Source organism: Camelus ferus, chromosome 22 (genome assembly GCF_009834535.1).
Source record: "Camelus ferus isolate YT-003-E chromosome 22, BCGSAC_Cfer_1.0, whole genome shotgun sequence".
Classification (NCBI taxonomy): Eukaryota; Metazoa; Chordata; class Mammalia; order Artiodactyla; family Camelidae; genus Camelus; species Camelus ferus.
Genome location: NC_045717.1, coordinates 23,634,241 through 23,655,123, shown reverse-complemented (window position 1 = coordinate 23,655,123; position 20,883 = coordinate 23,634,241). Strand labels below are relative to the sequence as shown.

At 44.7% G+C, this 20,883-nt stretch overlaps 2 protein-coding genes across 4 annotated transcripts in view; one reads left to right on the top strand and one right to left on the bottom strand.

Annotated features, from left to right (window-relative positions):
• The window catches only part of SAFB2 (scaffold attachment factor B2), a 31,295-nt gene extending 17,255 nt beyond the window's left edge, over positions 1–14,040 (bottom strand). Inside the window, exons 1-9 of the mRNA XM_032465818.1 lie at positions 13,672–14,040; positions 12,441–12,528; positions 8,577–8,641; positions 8,288–8,491; positions 6,465–6,527; positions 5,517–5,544; positions 4,096–4,606; positions 3,618–3,667; positions 2,987–3,087 (exon numbers count right to left, since the gene is read on the bottom strand). Of these exons, the coding sequence (XP_032321709.1) occupies positions 2,987–3,087; positions 3,618–3,667; positions 4,096–4,606; positions 5,517–5,544; positions 6,465–6,527; positions 8,288–8,491; positions 8,577–8,641; positions 12,441–12,528; positions 13,672–13,857 (1,296 nt within the window). The 5' untranslated portion in view covers positions 13,858–14,040. The remainder of the gene's footprint in view (positions 1–2,986; positions 3,088–3,617; positions 3,668–4,095; positions 4,607–5,516; positions 5,545–6,464; positions 6,528–8,287; positions 8,492–8,576; positions 8,642–12,440; positions 12,529–13,671) is intronic.
• Positions 14,041–14,218: 178 nt separating this feature from the next.
• The window catches only part of SAFB (scaffold attachment factor B), a 32,781-nt gene continuing 26,116 nt past the window's right edge, over positions 14,219–20,883 (top strand). The window contains exons 1-2 of one of the 3 annotated variants that reach the window (XM_032465819.1): positions 14,219–14,526; positions 17,598–17,682. In XM_032465819.1, coding sequence (XP_032321710.1) covers positions 14,338–14,526; positions 17,598–17,682 — 274 coding nt within the window. In that variant the 5' untranslated portion in view covers positions 14,219–14,337. Of the gene's footprint in view, positions 14,527–17,597; positions 17,683–20,883 lie in introns of those variants that run through there. The other 2 variants (XM_032465820.1, XM_032465821.1) reach the window with 2 other exon arrangements.

The following is a 20,883-nucleotide window of genomic DNA, read 5'->3' as shown; positions in this document are numbered from 1 at the left end:
AAGGCAGAGCATATCAGGTAAGCACATGGAAGATACTTCAAACTTCTAAGACAGAACACACTAGATGGGACTCACACAGACACGGCAGAAGAAAAAATGAGGGAACTTGAAGACAAAGTAAGAGGAACCATTCAAAATGAAACTGATAAAAGAGATGGAAAAAACCAAATGAACCAGAGCAACAGCAACCTGTGCAACAACCTGCAGAGTCCTCACTGGCAACGAGCACAGGAAAAAGCAAACGAAACCAAAGCACAGCAGCAGCATCTGCTCCAAACCAGCGGTCAAGAGAACATCCTGACAGCAGCCGAAGACGACGCATGTCCATCAAGGAGCAAAGATGAGAGGACGGCCAGCCCGCTGGAGACGACACAAGCCATGAGGAGCGGAGCGGCTGTGCAACCTAGGAGGAAACTGGCCAGCCCTGACTTCTATACGCAGCTGAACAAAGGCAAGGAACAACTCTCTCAGACACAGCAAAAGCCGCAGGAAATCATCATCGCTAACCCTGCACCACCATATATGTTTAAGGAGGGAGGAGAATGATACCCACAGGGAACCTGGATATACAAAAAGGAAAAAAGAGCAGCCCTAAATGGTAAACACACGTGGGTAATTAAAAACCGATGTTTTTTCTCTTTAAAAAAACAAAACACACACATACACAGCTAATAATACACTGTGTGCTTGGTTAAACAGAAGTAACACGTAGAATGGTAACATCACAAAGGCCGGCAGGGTGCTGCTGTCAGGCTCCTTTACCATCCGGGAACTGGTATAACGTCACAGGGAGCGGGGAGGAGGGTCTAGCTCAGGGGTAGAGCCTGTGCTTAGCATGCACGAGGTCCTGGGTTCAATCCCCAGCACCTCCACCAATCAATCAATCAATCAATCAACCAATCTAATTAACAGCCCCCCCAAATTGATTAAAAAATAAAAACTAAAAAAAAAGTGGACATTAAATATACTGAATACCTTGAAACAAAACAAAACTGGAAATACAACATACCAAAACTTATGAGATGCAGCAAAAGCAGTTCTAAGGGGGAAGTTCACAGCAATAAATGCCTAAGTCAAGAAACAAGAAAAATCTCCAATAAATAATCCAACTGTACGCCTCAAGGAACTAGAATATAAACTAGTTATATACACCAGATATAGCTAATAAACTACAAATAATCATAAGAAACACACCATGCAAAATCAAGCAGATTAACAGGTGTAAGGAATCCAAGAAGAAATAGGACAGATACAAAACACAAAGCAAGACCAGACTTAAACCTCACGATACCAGTGCGTGTTACGTGTCAATGTTCCCACAGGACAGGCAAAGAGCCTGACACACAGGAGCCCTGGCTCTGACCCCCCGACTTGGTGGGTCAATGTGAACAGACCATCTCCTCTCTCTGCACCTCAGTGTTCCCTAACTGTGAGATACGGAGTGGGATCCATGCTCTCCAAGGTCCCAGCAGGGCCTGACGTACGTGTTTCTGCCTGCAGGGATGGAGGAGCCCTGCTCTGCCTGCGGAGGAAAGCCCTGATCTGTCCAAAACACCCCATACAGGGCCAAGGGTGACAGAGCCTCTGCTGACAGGGACACAGATGTCAGTTCACATCAGAGAGGAACCTTCACATTCCTCCCTCTCCAGGCCAGGGGGCTAAGCCCCAAAGGGGCCATTTGACCTTCCCATCAGACTCATTCTCCTTGCAAATGCATCACTTCCTATGATAGACAAACCCAAGTGAGAGCAGCTACCACAGAAAGCTTACATGGCCCTTCATCCCACCCCCTGCCCTCCAGCTCCTCACAGAAGCCTGTCAGTTCATCTAATTCCAGACGTTTGTCTCACCACGGGGCCTTTCTAAGTCTGGATGTTTTGGTCCAGATCTGAGCTCTGATGCAAACTCTCATAATTCAGCCTTTGACCTAAATGTCACTTCCTCAGCAATGTCTGCTGAACCCACCTCCCAATTATAGATTAGGTCTTCCAACCATACACTGATGGCACACTGTAATTTCCTTTAATACACTTATTGCAACATGTGGTATGTATATATTTCTTAAATGACCTTCCCCCAGATGTAAGGTCTATGGTGACAGTGCCCTTGTATCCATTTGCTTCAGCTTGAGACTCAGTCCCTGATTCTAAATAAGCAAACTAATAGGTTTTGGCTTTGTAGTGTTCTAAGCACTGTGGAACGCTTCTATGGGGTCCTGTCTGCCCAAGTCCTTAACGTGTTCACCAACACCTGATCAGGTGACACAGACCTGAGCAGAGGAACGGCCTGGGTAGCCAGGATGACACAGCTGCCAAACCTCTGTCTGGGATGCCTGGAACTTCCTGATGCTGAGTGGTTCCACGCCTACTTCTCTCCCAGAGGGCCAGCCCACAGGCACCCAGAAGACCAGGTCACTATAACTTATGGTGAGACTGTTTCACTACCTAATTTCAAGACAAGAATCATTCTTAAATACTCCTTGGAAGGCTTTCAAATTGTATTACTTTCCTCCTGCCTCTGCCACCAGCATATTAGCTGATTTATTTTTAAGCCACTGTCCTGTGCCAATTCTCAAACTGTATACTTATGATGCTAGAAGACATATAGGAGTCAACTCTTCATTTACTATCAAGGAAAAAGTACAGATTGTCAGGTTTGTTTTGAATTTGCCTGAAGATAGTTTCTCCAAGAGAAGCTAGAAAGAACAGCGGGGCATCCACACCATAGCTTTCCTACACCTCTTCTGAGCAGCAGTCCAGCGCTCGATGAGCTCCACGTGTCATCCACTCCCGGCCGGAAACCAGGCTTACCACCCAAACTGGGTGGGCTCAACCCTTGGACCTTTCTGTTGTTCTTCTGCTTGTTTTCCCCAACCAGAAACAAGAACCAGTAAAACTAACAAAGCAAGAATTAAGTTTCTAAACTCTTAAGTTTATTTTTTAATGCCAAATCAAGGCGAGGTGGCAGGATGTAAGGGGGGGCATACCTTTCCATATTTGCTGAAAAGGTTCTTCAGATCTGTTGCTCGAGTTGTGGAAGACAGCCCACTGACCCACAGATTCCTACCGGAACTGCTGCTGACACGACCTGAGGCAGGAGGCAGCCGGTTATGCTTTGTCTCAGGGCATAACAGTAAGCAAGACTGTAGCTCTTTCTTAAACCCTAACTAATTCCAATCTTGACTCTTTTGATTCAAGAACTTAATTACTGCCAACACACGAATAAAAGACGAAAAAGCTGGACCACAGAAACTGAGTTTTCTCACTTGAGGAATAATCACATCCATGTCAGTTAGAAATTGAAATGTCTTTCAATGATCAGTTTTCAACCAAAATAGCAGTTTCTAAAACTGTATTTTTCAATGAGTAGAAATATTCCTGTCCTGTAACAGGACTTTCATTACTCCATAAATGACAATCACACAGTCACAATAAAGATATAAAGTACAGAAGCTCACTAACATTTAAAACTAGTCTCCTGAGATACCAATAGATAATTAACTCCAGTAATCCATAATAAAACCAACTACTGGATCCAAAATGTGGACACCCGCAGGCCCCTCCCTCCCAAAACAAGAGATCCTTAGGTGGGTCCCTGCCACCTAAGTTAAATCATACCTTTTTCATCTTTAATGATTGGCTTTATATCTTTTTCTTCCTTAAAAGAGCTAGAGACAAAAGTTAATGTTACTCATACACGAAGAAAACGAAAGAGAACTAAATCAAAAGTATGGTATGTGCTAAAACTGAATACCTACCAGAAAATTAGTCTGAAATAAAATTTTAACAGGCACCTTTGCAAACTTATACTGAAAATCTGACCCCCCAAATACAACGTCAGATTCTTAAAAGTCAATTCGATTTAGCTGAAGGGAACACTTAACAATTTAAAAGCACAACCATAGTAGGTTGAGAAAAACAAAAGGAATTGAAATCACCCATTAAAGATACACAAAGAGAAATAAAACATTCTTTAGAAGTAAACTACAATTGCATCAGTCTGGCTGGCCAATTGCAGAACAAACAGCTTATGTGTGTCATTAAACGACCAATGAAAAGGAGATAGCGTCTGGTCTAAAACTGAGAAAAAACAAACCTCATTTTCTGATCAGCGCCCTCACTGGCTGAGGACTCTTTAGGAGCCGGAGGGACTTCATTACAAGCTTCAAAAGCAAACTTCTTCACGTCTTCTTTGCTATCCCTGGGCTCTGGGCTTGAGGCTTCCGGGGGCGCTTCCGCGGCCTCCTCGCCACAGGCTTCCGTGCGCTCTGGGGCTTTACTACTCTGCTCAACTGGCTTCTCTAGCCCTACAGGCTCACAGTCCGTCCTCGCGCCATCGCCTGTCTGCTCCACGGGCTCCCTTTTCACTACCGCTAACAGGGTGTCTGCCTTGCTCGACTGAGCTTGTGCTGTTGACTCGCTGGCCAAATCTAAATCACCCTCCTCCGGATGGGCGCTGCCAAAAAGGTCCTCTTCCTCCGCAAGCTTTCTGTCTGGCCCCACGCTACTTGTATCCTGTGCAAATGGCTGCTCCAGCTCGGAACCTTCTTCTTTTACTGGCTCAGATTTACAAGTTTCCCCCAAAATGTCGAGTATTTTCTCATTTTCTACGGATTTAACAGGAATAGAATGGCACAAGGTTTAATTACCAGGGAAATAAAGCAATCACAAATGCGGAACTGGCACGGCTGCCACACTAACACGAAGAGAACTGCTAGCTACACAGAGATTGGAAAACCCGCGGGTACACAAAGTTACACTGGTTACACTACCTGCTCTCCAACCGACTGCTAGAGTAAGCCTCTACGCTACATGGAAGAGAAAAGGCCCCCACAGATTCAAACACCTACAACCGTGTGGCTGCTTCTCGACAGTCTTCTTTATGTTTTTGTTCAAGTCTGGGTCTTCGACTCATTTTCCCAATGTCCAAGGTGCTGAATCGAATGCAATCACCATTCACTGAACAGCTCAATTTCCAAATTTCTTTGAATTTCTTTTAACAGAACAGTCCAACATGAAAACCAGAATCTCTTCCGCCGGCAGGAGATAAACGCAGTCCAGAAGGGGGACAACATGTTGGAAATTTTCATGAAGAAACTCCGATTCCTCTTCTGGAATCCAGTCACTTCTCAGGTTACAAATGCCCTGACCACCGCTTTGTCCTGCCTTAACTGCATTAATCAAAACAACTGCGGCAAATATCACAAGATCTGTTTCATGTGTAGAAACACATGGAAGAATCACAGGGGGGAAATTACTTAAATGCCACTCTATGTGGTTAGAGATGAAAATAATCACTACATCTCACCAAATATATTTGACCTCCACAAACCAGAACGGTACTTCCACAGATCTGGTGATACGAATGGGTTTCCAATCTCTGATCCTTGTACGATCTGGATTGTCCACCATTAAAATAATTTACAAGACCATACACAGCTTAAAATATATAGACAGCCTGGAAAAAATAGCAGGAAAACTTTCAAACCATAACTGTCGTGTTTCTCTTATCAGTACCTGGCTCCAACAGAGGTTCTTCAATATCCTATTTAAAACAAAGAAAAGAAAAAGTAAATGCACAAAGCATTTTAATAACTGGACAGAGTCCGCTAGCAGACACAACTTTCAATTAAATATGAATAAATGCTTGTTCCAAACAAGTGTTTCTCCACTCAAAACAGTGCATTTCATTCCATAATTCAACAAAGACAAGCTCATTTTGTCAGTTTCTCCCCAGCAAAAGCAGTTAGGCAGCAGGAATACTCAGCCCATCCATTTCCCCCCTTGGAGCTGGGCCAAGTTAGGTCCAAGGGTAGTTGACCTAATGGCCCCTGTAACTGGCAAAGACTCCCACAGTCAAGGTAGAGGTCACACATCACACCAAACTAGAGAAAAATGTATTTTTCCCAATACAGAACTGTCATTTATAACTGGAACCTGTCAACAAAACCATTTCTCCACTCTGCTTAACACCTCTCCCTGACCCCAACTCTGCACAGTACTGAGGACCATCAGCTTTCGGACCTCCAGGGTCAGCCCCACCTTCTCCTCAGCCCCACCCCCGATTCTCCAACCCTACAGTGAGCCACTCTCCCCAAGTCTTCTTTTCCCCTTCACCTGACCAAGCTAACTGACCTGTCAGACGTTAATTTGAACAGAACTTTCTCTGGGAAGACTTTTAGTGCTTTTGTAGCCCAATCACCTGAACTTCTAACTTCTCCCTTGTGGAACTTCCCTTCTAGGTATGTTGTTGTTGGTCATTAACACCCTGCCCACTGGGCTGCAAACCCTGATGCTGACTCGTCTGGCTCAGCCTCTTATCCCCAGCACCTAGCTCAGGACCGATGCTCAATGCATTGTCTTACACACTTACGTGCGTGCGCGCACACACACGCTCTTTTCCACTATGGAAAATTAACCACTCACGTCAAGTTTCCAGCCATGCAGAACCAGTTGGTAACTTACCGGAGGTACTTTGAAGTCCAATGACGAAGTATCCAAAGTGTTCTCGAAGCCTTCCCCATCCACCTGAAAAAAACTGGAAGATTACTTTGCGGAGACAGAATTATGAATGCCAAGGCCTACGCTTCACCACTTTCCAGGCCACCTACATGTCTATTTCCTTCACAGCATCAACTGCTATCTCCAAGTCCACTGGTGGATGACAGCAGTCCCCCTTAGCCACAGGGAGTATGTTTGTTCCAAAACCCCCAGTGGATGACTAAAGCCTTGGACAGCACCAGACCCTATATGCACTGTGTTTTCCCTACGCTACAAAGCAGCAATGTGCATGCGTAGATAAACTGGACCAAGGGACACCCTGCATCCCAGGCAGGACGGTGCAAGGTGTCATCACACTACTGCACACTTTAAAACTAACTGTTTAGTATTTTTGGACTCCAACTGCCTGCTGGTAACTGAAACCTCAGAAGACAAAACTGGGGGTAAGGCGTATTCAGTTTAACTCCTGCCTCCCTGTCCACTCTAGGACTGGGTGACACCAGCACCTCTGACAGTAGCTCACAGAGGGCTGGCGCTGTCAGTGCTAGCCAGATGAACAAAGGGGCAAATTCATTTCCCAGGCAGTTTCCACCCACTGGTGGTCAGCATATACTGCCCAGCCTCAGAACTTTCAAAGCTGAACTTGAAAGGAAAATGCACTTCACGTTGCTCCCAGTTCACTTGGTAGTAACACAACACTTAAATTAACAATCACTGGGGACTTTCTTCTACAGTATTATTTAAAACAAACACTTAACTTGTTTCCTCTTTTTATTATCTACTATACAGAAGGAAAACTGCTGTCTTAAAAATTATTAAATTTGAAGGCTTTTTACCTTTTTAAAGTGAGATACAAAAATATCCCTTCTCAAATATTTTTCTTTTTTCCTTTTCTAGGTTTGAAACTTATGACCTGGATGTTTCCATTAACTAAGACTCAGAAGCCAAGTCCATGCTGTAGAAATAACTAACACACAACAGGATCACGCTGAGAGATGACAAATCAAAGCTTGATGCTAGCGTAGGCTGAGTTGCAATGATTATCTGGAAATCGTGACTTTTGACCTTTAAAATTTAAAGTTCAGTCCTACAAGGGCACTTTTCTCCCAGTTTAAAGGTATGATGCCTTGAGTAAATAAAATCAAACTAAGATGCCAAGGTGGTGAGATCACACCAGGAACTAGTCCTGGGAGGACTACCACAGAGAGCTCTATGCCGAAAGACTGTAAGTGAAAGGCGGGAAAGCACCACTGTAACAGAGCTAACCCAACCCTTACATGAAGCAAAGAGTGGACCCCTTTAATTGGAGTTCCTCTGGGGGTACAAACACTTTTCTTCAATGTATTTTGCATCTTTTAATATGCCTGTCTGAACTGATTTATGTATGGAAAACTTTTTTTTTTAAATATCAACAGGATTCTCTGGACGGTGAGATCATAAACTATTTTTATTTTCTCATCTTCTACAGTTTTTTTTAAAGAAAACACTTCCATCAACTGTGTCAATCTTTCATTTTATAACTTGTGCTTAGAAAGCATTTCCCACTCAATTATAAAAATATTCTCCATTACTACAGAGAAGTAATCCAGCAGTTAACATATGACCTATGTGGAGTGTAAATGGATATAATTTACCCCAAGGTTTAGACACTGGATTAGGTGTTATTTACGGTGACTGTGACTTAGCTGCCTATTATTTAACCCATCACCAGTGTGTTCTGGCTGAGAAGGCACACAGCATGAGGCACCCCGGGGCTGCAGACGCTGCCCCACGTCTGAGTTACCTACAGCATGTTCTGTGAACGGGGCGGGGAGCTCTCTCAGCTGTGCAGCCACGTATTCTTTGCTCTCGCAGAGGGACTCAAGAATGCTGTCAGCGCCATCTTCCCCAAAGTCTGGAGCACTGCTGTTCTCGACTTCAGCCTCTTCTAACACACTCACATCCATCATGTCGATGTTCTGCAAGCTCTCCAAACTTGCTTCAATGTCCTCCTGTGAAGGCGAATGAAAGGTGTTAATGACCAGGTGGACGACGACGTGGAGCTCCTGCCACCACCCCCGCTGTGATGTCACATACCTGTCCGTCTCTGGAATCTTCTTCCAAGCCATTGTCTTCTGTGCCTTCCTCCTCCATCTTTTGTCCTAATTACAGAATAATTATTCAATCAGACAACACTCAGGTTTTGGCCTCATAATTAGCTGATGCAAGGTGACACAGTTCAATCTTGGTGAGAACATATAAGGAAACTAAATGTGCCTGTTCTTCTACAACACATAGTTTGGTCTCAATTGGAACGTGAAAATCTGAATTTCTGTAATACTATGAAAGTATTTTGATTTTGGACAAAATATCCAGACCATCAAAAGATTTCAAAAGTACTCCAAACTAACTAACATCCCAGAAGAAAAATGAGCAAAAAGTAAAAACAGGCACTTCTAAACTAAACTAAAAAAACTAAAAAACATATGTTCAAACAGTACCCAAAGAACCACAACCAAAGCCAGCGTGCTGGATGACAGATCTACTGCGTCCCCTGTGCTGCACCCATTGCAAACAGGCCCTCTGCCTTTCGTCACTCTTTAGCCCAAGAACTTTTTGTGAGGCAAAAAGGTAAAGGCTACCATAAAGTCAGTGTTCATCCTGGGTTTTGTGACTGCAAAGCAACTATTGAGATTTAATGCTAGGTATTCCCAAAAAGGATGGTAGAGAAGGAGGGTGGAAACTTCTTGACTCAGAATGGAAGTAAAATCTTTGGGTTCCCTATGTTTCAAAAGCCTTAAAAATGCACATAAATTTTATTCTGGAATTTCCGTTAGGATGTGCACCAAAATGACAAGAAATTAAAAGCAAAGATTATTTATTCTATCGATATAGTGTACACAGCTAAAACATAAAAAAGGGAAACAAACTGTGCTGCATTTTGTTCACATGCAGGATATGGGTATGGGGAGTCAGTGGGGTGTAATTTGGTGATGTCTGGAGACGTTTTTGATGTCACAGCTGGCAGTGATGTTCGCATCTAGTAGACAGTGACCAGCGATGCTGCCCAACACACCATGACTCACAAGACCGTGTCCTACCACAAAGCACTCAGTCCAAACTGTCAACAGTGTCAAGTCTGCAAAACCCTGTAAAATAACACACCTTTCTCAACTTAAAAAAATAATGCTTTTAAAGAATATTTAGTGATATGGGAAAACGTCCACAACATTACCCACATAGATCTATTTATACGTGCAAGTGTGAGGGTGCACTTGTATAACATACAGATGGATGTGACCAAGGCAATCCATCAGCCGTGGCTAAAGAACTGAGCTATAAGAGACACTCTCATTTTCACATACATACTTTTAGATACTTTGGAAAATGTAAAATATATAAAAAATGTAAAAATTTTTTAAATGAGAAAATTAAATGTTAAGAAACTTCAATCTTTGATTAAAGATGCCAACTGCAAAATCTACACCTTAAGCATCTCATTCCCTACTATCATCAACAATTTCTCACAAGAGCACGTGTTGGACACTGTGCTCTTCACATTATTTAATACTCCCCACAATACTAGCAGGTTTATCATCAGCACTTGATATGAGAATTTGGTTCCACTCCAAAGCTGGGACTCAAAAACTACATCTGTACCATCTCCAATCATATCTAAACCCAGCATGTCCTTTGAAATGCACTGTTTAAAAATGATGTTAATAGGAGAGATGAAGCAAAAAGCCTTCACCAAAAAACATCCTGAGTGGGAGTGGGAGTGGGAATGGCAGACAGGTTGCACCCCAATCCCAAGGGCCTGTCTTGGCTGACTAAAAGCTGGGGGGGGGGGGGCTGCAGGGGACATAAACACCAGAAAATCAAATTTAATTCCTAACACAACCTAATTCAATTTTAATCTTTCAAAACATACCAACAGTTTCCAACAATTTTGCCTGTTTAGATGAGCTGGGGAGAGAACTCTTGTTCTGATTTACAACAAAATTTTCTCTCAGAAAGTTTAGCTACCCTCTACTTTTGAAAGGTAGCAGTTACTCATGAACTCCCAGAATTACCCCAACTTTGTGGCAGACGCTGGGAATCTACTGGTTGATTACTGCTGGTCTCGAGGACTTAATTTCATCAGGACACCATGAGGAGTACTTCTATTAACTAACCATGTGCCCAGACACCTCCAAAGAACACAATGGATCTGCAACCTGCAGGAGCTGTCCTCTGCCCCAGGACCCTGGCCACCTGTTTCTTCCCTGGGCTTTGGTGACTTCTCTGAAAAAAGAAGGGGAAGGGACCCGTGCCCTTCTAGTCCCAGATCCCAGTTAGAGCTGTACTGGTACAAACGCTCCCTCCATACCAATGGAACCAACTAGTATCAAGGCTTTTCTGACAAAATGCTAACTCCAAATAGCTTTGATTTGACCTATGCTTTAACCCAGACACTCAGACAAGTATTTGAAGCATTCAGCTAAGGTTTAGTTTTTCTAATGATTCAAAGATCTGTTAGGAGCCAAGAATATTTTGATTAATAAGCTTTGAACCTCACAACTCTAAATGAGCATCTACATAAAGTTTTAAACTTTAAATTTTAAATTGCTCCAGCTATTCAAAATCAGACTTTCCGATCGGATTTTTTGCTGGATAACTTAACAGCAAAGCATAAAGAGGAATCTGTATGTCTCCTGCTATAGACCCATCTCTCGCAATCTGTATTTGTTTGGATAGTCAGTGTTTACAGCTGAAATAAGGACATTTTCATGAGCAGCAAACACACACCAATGTTTTAAAATTTAAACTTAAATCCCTTATGTAACCTAACTCGAAAATTTAACCTTTCAAAACACGTGCACAAAATTTAGTTAGATGAGTTCTGGAAAAGTTGTCTTGCTAGAAAATCATTTCTTTTTACTTTCTAAGCAGTTGTATTCTATCGCCTGAAGTTGGCAGTTCTTTAGATGAATGGGACATGTACAGCTGTGAGAATTTTTGTGCCGCACTTTGCAAGAAAAACAAGCCCATCATACAGGAGCTTCAAATTATATTGTCCTTATCACAGTAAAATCGGACAATGGGGATGATAGCTAATGAAGTTTCAAAGTTTTATGGAATTAAATGCTTTCCAAAACAACTTCTATCAGCCATTGAAAGGAATGAAGCACTGGTAAGTTATACTACAGATGAATCTTGAAAACATGATGCTCAGTGAAAGAATCCATACACAAAAGGCGGTATTATATGATTCTATTTATATGAAATGTCCAAAATTAGCAAATCCTTAGAGACAGAACCTCAATTAGATATTGCTAAGGGTGGGGGAGGGGGACATGGAAATTGCTGATGGGCATGGGTGGTTCTTCTTGGGGTGATGAAAATGTTCTAGAATTATAAAGTGGTGATGGTTGCATAGCTTTGTGAATACATTGAAAAGCACATTATATACTTTGAACAGGTGAATTTTAGAGTAGGTGAATTATATCTGAATAAAAAAAAAATCACAGTGGTAAAACACAGGCTGAGTGCAAATACTCCAACAATCTATTCTGGACCCTAGAGAAGCTGGTCTCAGGTTGGTGCCGTTTTCCTTGGTTTAAGACCTATTTTTTGAACCAGGAAGGAAGCCAAGCAGACACATTTGGTTGCTCAGACCAGCTGGGGCAGCTTTAAGAGTGTGCCTTACTCTAGTTCTTTTTTAATTCCAATGACAAGAGCTAAGATGTTTTTAGTATGTATTTTAATTTTACTTGGCACCCACAAATCTCTTTATTTCTCCCTAGGACCCTGACAAAGCTACACGTTAGGTGGTGAAAAAGCAAGCCTGTTACATGGAGGACAGTGAGGATCAAAGGAGGTCTCCTGACTTGGAGGACAGGGAGAATGCTAAAATACCAGTTCTCTAGCTAAGCTCTCTAAAGGCAGAGCCCCCAAGCCGCAGTAAGTACAAGCGGATACCTTTAACACATCTCTTTGCAGTCTTCTTGCTTGTGGCTTCCAACGCAATGCCAATTTCATCAGGATCCTGCCCTTCTTCCTTAACCGCCTATTAGGAAGAGATACATTTTATATTATTAAGAGCTGCAGGGCACACACTGTCCTCAGTAACAACTTCCCAGCAAAACAAAGGCAAACCCTTCCGTGCAAAGAGCAACTCTGGTTCTGCGATCTGGGCTGCAAGCCCAAAAGGCACAGGATGAATCCCGCACAATCCGCTTCTCTCTGCAGCCCTCACCCAAAAGACAAAGAGGTGTGAGAGTAGGGCTCCAGAATCCAGGGTCAGAGAATTCCAAGATGGCCCCTAACCTCCAAACTGCCTCTACTTGAAGTTAACAAGGTAACAAACAGAGAGGCTGCACTGGTCTGGCATGCGCAAAGTGCTGACTGCTGTTCAACGGGACACCTTTGACCTCTACGGAGGAAGAACACCAAACAGCTTGGGTAGGGAGGAGGCTGGTGGTTCCTCAACAGGTATCCGGTGCCTTCCGCAGGACTGGGACTCAGCGCTGAACTCACAAAGTCCCCACCCTCAAGGAGCTTGTTCTGATTGGGAAGACGACAATCCAGCCCTCTCCTTCCCTCCCCAACTATGTATTAAATACTACGAGGTAGCGCATAAACACAGGATGGGGCGATACAGAAAATCAAGGGGGTGGAGCAACACTTAGGAAGGGTGGTCGGGGAGGAGACATCCCAGACGGACCTAAATGACAACAAGGCGCCAGCCAGAAGACGACCTGGGAGAACAGCCAGGCGAGGGGCACGGCAAGTGCAAAGGTCCCGGGACAAGAACAAGCACAGCCTTCTTTCCTGTGAAACCTCGAAAAAGCTTCAGTCAACCGCTCCTCAGGGAGAGGAAACTGAGGCGCAGGGAAGGAAAGGCACTTATCCAAGGTCACACAGCCGAACCTGCAACCCGAGCCCCAGGAGGAGTCCGGGGCCACCCAGGGGCTAAGATGGGCTTTTGGCGCACCTGAGGCGACTGACTGGAGGGAGGGTAGGAGGCAAGACAGAGGCGGTGACGGGCCAAGGTCACACAGCTGGGCCCCCCGGTCCGTGACAGCTCGGGCTGGGGTCGGCCACAAGAGGAGCGGGCCGGGACGCCCCGGACCCAGGAGTCGCTGTGACAGGCCCACGCAGGGGCGTGCCCCGGCCTCCTGCACCACCTCGAGGCTCTGGGCCGCCTCACCTTCTTGAGCCGCTCCATCAGGACGCTCTTGTTGCCGCCCGTGTCCAGGTTCCGCTTCTTTAGCTCCGCCCGCAGATCGATGACCCGCAAGTCGCTGAGCCGCCGCGTCCCGACCTCCGAGGCGCCCGAGACGACAGCGGCCGTGCCAGAACCCGAGTCGCCGGACCCTGCCAGAGTCTCCGCCATCCCGGGATTCCCGTCTCAGCCACCTACTCCCCACACCGCCGGCGGCTGTAGCGGCTCTAAGCACAAAATGGCGCCGCCAGAGAGGAAAACGCACTCGCTTTCTCCCGCCCCGTTTTCCGGCCGCGCATGCGTGCCGCACTTACCAGGGGTCTTAGCAGCAAGCTCGCTCGCGTGTCGACCAACCGCACGTGCCCCACCACAAAGCGCAGGCGCCGTAACTGCAGCACGCATGTGCCCCGGCCGTTCGCGGCGGGAGGCCAGTGAGACTCAACGCGTCTGCGCACAGCCTCCAGGCCTCTCACCACGCATGGGCAGACGCGACAGGGAGCGTCGAACCCGCGCCGGGTGCGCCTGCGCAGAAGAGAGGTGCGCTGGGGCGGCTGGAGCGGTTCCCTCGCAGGCGGCGCCATTTTGTGCTAGGAGCCGAGGTAAATCCGGCTGGTTCTGTGTGAAGTGGGCGGCGGAGCCAGGGTCCCTGGAATGGCGGAGACTCTGTCAGGCCTAGGCGATTCGGGTGCGGCGGGCGCAGCGGCTCTGAGCTCCGCCTCGTCGGAGACCGGGACGCGGCGCCTCAGCGACCTGCGGGTGATCGATCTGCGGGCGGAGCTGAGGAAACGGAATCTGGACTCGAGCGGCAACAAGAGCGTTTTGATGGAGCGTCTCAAAAAGGTGGAGCCAGGGCCCTGGGGGTGGGCAGGAGGTGGGTCGAGGGACCCTCCCCCCGGCCGCAGCGGGGGTCTCCTGGCCTCAGGGTCCGCCCCCGGCCCCGTTTGCGGCCTGCGAGGGGCCTGGCGCTCGGGGTTTCTCCCGGCTCCTCCCAGGCCCCGGCGGGAGCTCGGAGCCCAGCGCGGCCCAGGTTCAAAGCCCAGCGCCGCTTCGGGGAGAGAGAAAGAGAAATAAAATCTTGACGCGAACAGGGGAAGTTTCGGGTGACGGGAGACATCGGCCACTGCGCCGAGGGCTTTATTCGGCTTGTTTCACCCCAGCCTCTCAAAGTGGACACCGAACCTTGAAATCCTCACTTACTACGCGGCGTTGGGAGACTTGGCCAAGGTCACTCGGCCGGGGAGGGAAGATCGGGATTTGAACCCAGGCCGGCTGATTTCCTGAGCCAGTGCTGGCGGCGGGGATCTCCTCCAGGGAGGTAGATGCTCCTTGATCTGTTAGGGCCTAGAAGCCTTGACTAGGGGGTTAATTTACAAGGTAAACATGTCGAGAAAACATTTAAAGGAGGGAAAAACGGCTTATGGATTTGCCGGCACGGGCTCGCGGAAATAGCATGGGAGGGAAAGTACTGTTTGTGAGAGCGACCAGAAATGTAGAATACAGTTAGACTTGAGGAGAACCTAAAGGCAGGCAGAGGGTGGGCTCTGCCGGTCTCAATGGCCCGATCTTGAGCATAGAAGACACTTAGTCGTCTCTGAGCCTGTTTCTTCTCGTATCAGAAGAAAGTAATAGCTCTTTCGTGTTAGGATTAAGTAAGATGGCAACAAACGGTCTTGGCGTGTTACCTGGCGCGTGTAAACACTCGAGATACGATCGCTGTCGCAATTCCCTTTTCTCTCGCTGCCATCATTTGTGATTTGCAAGGAGAGTTCTAGCCCCTACCTTGAAGGGTTCTGGGGGATGCGTGTGCAAAGCACAGAGTTAAGTAAATGTGTCCTTTTTCTTCACCTGTGCCTGCCGTATCCCTGTGGCTTCTTTCTTTGCCTTTTTGCTGTCTAGCTCCTCTTGTCTTGGGGTTTCTCCTGCGTAATCTCTCAGCCTTGCCACCTATCCCCGCACCGCCCCCCCCAACCCCTGCAGACAGTGCGGTTTGTGACTCATTCCGCCCTCATGTCTCCCAAACAACTGAGAATGGGGTTTTATTTATTAATTGCAATTTAGAGGAAGTAAGGATTATTTCCTGTTATCCGGAGGAAGAAGCTCAGGCTTGAGAGTGCTGAATTATTTGACCTGAGTCAGTTAGGCTTTTACTCGAGCCTGTGTTTCTTTCACTATGGATACTAACTTCCTTTAGCCAGACTGGACAGGCAATTCATTGACCAAGATGTTTACCTGGAGATGCAAGCAGGGTGAGGGTTGGTACCAGGGGAGATGTGGTCCGTGTTCTTAGCCACCAGGGCCTCCTATCAACAAAGCCAAATTGGAGGGCTTTATGTTTTCTCCCCAGACAATCTGCAAGCCTGCAATGCTGATGTGATAGCATTGAACCTTCTTATCAGGCTGGGGGCTGAGACTGGTATGTGGCTTCAGACATCTTCCATCACTGTCATCTCTGAGAGGACAAATCCATCCCTTTTTCCTTCTTTTCAGTTTCTTAGGGATGTGCTGACAAAACATAAATGCCATCAGCATATACCCCCATCAGGATCCTACCCTGTCAAGCAAGTCTGGAAATACCGATCTTTTCTCTTCTATGGCTGTCAATCAGATTTTAATTTTTTTCTAGGAAGGGCAAGAGAGGAAAAGGTGGAGGGAACATACAAGGTTAATTTGCCGAGGCGTATAAGGATGACTCATAGTCCACAGATCCCCCCAGGGACGACCCTGTAAACACTACACCAGAGGAGACTCGCTGAGGGGCGAACTGGTACCCTCTTGTCTGGGGTAGTTCTTGTATTCTCCTAGTGGTATTTCAGAATCTTCTGTCCTCAGGAAGAGAGTGAGGGGCTTTCTGTTCATGCTTTCCTTGATCCCAGGGCAGAACTCCAGTTCTTCATTGTTCTGGCTTTATAGAGAAGGGAGAGGTTTTCTTGGTCCTGATACAGGTTAGGTGTGGAGCCATCAGGTCCTATTCTAAATTTAGACTTCACTAAGCTGGAAACTCCTGAGAATCTGAAACTTCTGAAACTGCCTACAAATAAAACAGTATTTGAAATGGATTTAAACAGAACTTACGTTCACCGGACAGTCCAGTAGAGAGAAAGGGTTATCAATAAAATCTAAACATGAAGCCCAATATGTAAGGATGTCAGCATTGACATGTTGGGTACTCCTGCCGCCCCCACAGTGTCTCCTTGGTACCTGGCACAGTGCTGAGCATGGGTGGGGGCTTTTCAAGTGACAGACTCTTTGGGTGGAACTTGCCAAGAGACCTTATAATTCTGTATCCTATGAAGCAGGTCACTTAGTGGTTGAGAGTAAGACCGTTGGAGTCATAGATACGTGTGATGGGATAAGGTAATACATGTCACGTCCCCTCCCACATTACACACAGCAGGAACTCAGCCAGCAAGTGCTAGTATTCAGTCCAGGCAGTGCTGAGTACAGGTGTGGCATGGAGAGGGGGTCAGAGCGGGTCAAACAGCACATTGTTGGGTGAAGTTATAGGTAATTGGAGAGAGTGCCTTTCCTTTTTTGAGTTCCTTTGGGCCCAGAAATAAAATGAGTCAGATTGTGGTGATAATACTAAAAAATAAGCCTAATGTTTGGTGAGTGCTTGCTTTACATCAATAAGAATTTTCACAACAGCCTTCCAGGGTAAGAACTTTTATTAGTACCATGTCCCAGAGTGAAAAACAAACTCAGCAATTAAGTAAGCCCGCCTAAGACCACGCAGCTAAGATCTGGTAGAGTCAGTCTGACTCCAGAGCCCTTGCTTCAGTGTAGAGAAAGAACTAGCAAACAGATGAACAGGTGGAGAGAGGCCCTTTCCAGATCAGCAACTTACAGCTTCTGTGAAAGTCAAGTCTGTATGCTGCTTTGTTGGGTGAACTTTCTTTTTACCTTCCCTTTAGGCAATTGAAGATGAAGGAGGTAATCCCGATGAAATTGAAATTACCTCTGAAGGAAACAAGAAGACATCAAAAAGATCCAGCAAAGGTATTTTATAAGCATTGCTAATGTGAAGAGCTGCTTTCAAAACTAACTTCATCTGTTAAATGGCTGTGAACTGCCCTGTGAATCAAAAGGGCCTTGGATGGAGGTTTGCATTTTCTTTCAAGATCATTCCACTGTATTCTTTTTCCATGGTACTTGGGAATTCAGAAGATGGATGGGGTATTTGTACCTCTGCTCATTTTCTTCTGTAGTTTTCTTAGCAGCTTTTCCTTATCCAGACCCTTAACTTTCCTTAAGTAGAGAGTGTTTAGGACTACTTGAGTCTCCTGTTGGTCTGATGTGTGGAAAATAACTTCCCTTTTAAATATCACCTGCCAAAACAGAGTTGTCACTTTTACAGACATAACTTTTAAAAACTGCCTACTGGTTAAGAGCCAAATTCTACATGATGTTAATGATCCTCACCATCTGCCCTAAACCTTCCCTTCCCACTTCCTCCCCCACCATCTTCCTCTGTTTCATTCACCTTTAATCAGGTCCCAACCTGTAGTTTACTTTCTTGGCCCTCTGAGCCTTAGCCTGTGTGCTCCACCCACTCCTCTTTCTCATCTGTCTGCGTTCAAGTCCTTGTTCATCAGGAGACAATCTCTTGATCCCACCAGTAGCAGCCCTTCTCTCCTGAGGTCCCCAGCACTGCCGTGGCCTAGTTCCTGATACGAGTTTTAACATTTATGTCATCCTGCCTTATGTCATAATCAGATTGTTGAGGACATGGGCTGTGTCTTCCTTGTCTTTCTGCTGGCTTAGTATTTACTCGTTGAATTACTAATTTAATTCAGTGACACATTTCAACTACTGTTTTAAGAAAGAATCAACTAAAACTAGGCATTTGGACTATTCTGAAAGTTCTCTTGGCAACTGGAGGCTTTGTTGTTCTGCCCCAGACCAAATGAAATATTCATGTTGCCTGGCCAGTGGTGGAGAATTGGGTGTGAAGTATCTAGAGGCAAGCACCGATGTCAGCTGCATTGGGGTACAAGCTCTGAGAGAGCAGCAGTCAGTGATGTCCCTTTGGAATGAAGTCACTTCTGTGGTCCACACACAGTACATCATGCATTTTTGGCTTTGCCCAAGTAAATATTCTTGCCAAAGCAAAGATTACTAAAAAATCAACAGAGACAATCATGGCAGGGGTGCAGGGGGAACAGTTCGTGGATCTCTTTTTCTGCTTTTTTCCCCCTTTTAATAGGAAAAGAAATACTTGTACTAAGGTTTTTAGAAATATAAACTATGCATTAAGTAAAATGTTGAAATTCCTTACCATTGAAGAGGTAACACATTATTAAAAGTGTGGGCATATTTTCCAGACTTTTCTGTGTGTGTGCAGTCACCTAAAAATAAATACAGAAAAATGTGGGCACACCTGTGTATATTTTTCTCTACTATACAAAATATTTGCTAATTTGCTTTTTTCTCTTAGCATTTTTAAGGACATTTTTCCATAGTGCTGAAAATAAAAAGACCTCATTCTTTAACAGCTGAGTGGTAATCCTTCATATGATTGTACCACAGTTGAGCTCATCAGTCTCCTTATTACTGGACGGTTGAGGTTCATTCCAGTTTTCACTTGACATTTTCCAGTTTTCAGTGTTCCCATGATCCAGGAATATCTTCACTAAAGGAATATATTTTAGTTAACTTGGTAGAATTCTGGGTCAAAGGATATGTGCATTTTATTTTAAAAACAGCTACTCACAGGGAGGGTATAGCTCAAGTGGTAGAGCACATGCTTAGTATGCAGGAGGTCCTGGTTCAGTCCCCAGTACCTCCTCTGAAAAATAAATAAATAAACCTAATTACCTCCCCCCACCAAAAAAAATTTTTAAAAAGTAAAGTTACTAACAAGTTGCTCTCCAGCAGGCTATACTGGTTAATATCTGCCAACATTAGGGGCAGGGGAGGGTGCCTGTTCCTTTAAACTCTCACTTAACACTGAATATTATTTATCTTTTAAAATGTTGCCTCATAGAAGTATTTCATAGGATTCATCTGAATTTTCCCACAGGTAAAGTTTCCATTGACATTTCTTCACATATTGCATAGTTTCTAATGTTTGGCCATCTGTATTTTCTGAATTGCCTTTTCATGCCCTTTGCCCATTTTTCTGCTGGGTTGTTGATCTTATTGGCTTTGAGGACTTTCTCTGTATAAAATGTCACAATTGTTTTTTTCCCAGTCTGTCATTTGACTTAACTTGTTTATAATGTTTTGGTCATTAAAGCTTTAATATTTAATACTAACACAGGCAGCACAGTCAACTTGTTCTATACGGCTGCTAGATTTTATGTTGTATTTTTAAAGGCCCTCCTTTGCTTTGAAGTTATCTTTAAAAATCATTCTGCATTATAGAGTAGTATTTATGGTTTTGTTTTGAATTCACTTGGAATTTTTGCATATGAGATGTGGTAAGTAGGTATCAAAATATGGAGCATTTTTGTCAGGTTCCTCGTTCCCGTGCCCAGTCACACTCCGTATCAGTTCCCTCGCCCCCCCCCCCAGCAAAAATTGTATTTACTTTGACCGTAGATTAGTTTTGCCTATTCTAGAACTTCATGTGAAATATTCTAGAACTTCATGTGAAATAGAACCAGTTCAAGACAAACTCTTTTTGTGTCTGGTTTCTTATGCATGGTATAATTCTGTTCTGGAGTTTTTACAGAACATTTTGAGACTTGATAGGGCAATGTAAGTTGTATGGAATTATTTACAACTACCTTACTAGATTTTATTATGATTTTAACTGAAAATAGGGTGGGATTTTTTTTGTTTTGGTGGGTTTTTTTGTTTTGTTTTGGTTTTTTTTTTTGCCTGTTTGAACAAGTTCAAATGGTTTGAAATCTAATTATTTTAATCGGAATCCTAGAAGCATACCTCAGGTAATCTCAGCGTTCCTCCAGAGTAGTTTTACACCAATACTTTGTTAAGCAGAGTCTTTTTTTTTTTTTTAACTTTTTTAATTGGAGGGAGGTAATTAGGTTCACCTATTTACTTATTTTAGAGGAACTGCTGGGGATTAAACCCAAGTTGCTCTATATGTCAAACATGAACTCTACCACTTGAGCCATATCCTCCGCCCCCAGCAAAATCTTTTGAAATAATTATCAGCAATGTAATTTAGCTAGAAAAGCAAAGTCAGCATGTTTGCTTTTTAAGCTATTGCCTGATCCTGTGTTGCTGGGTTGT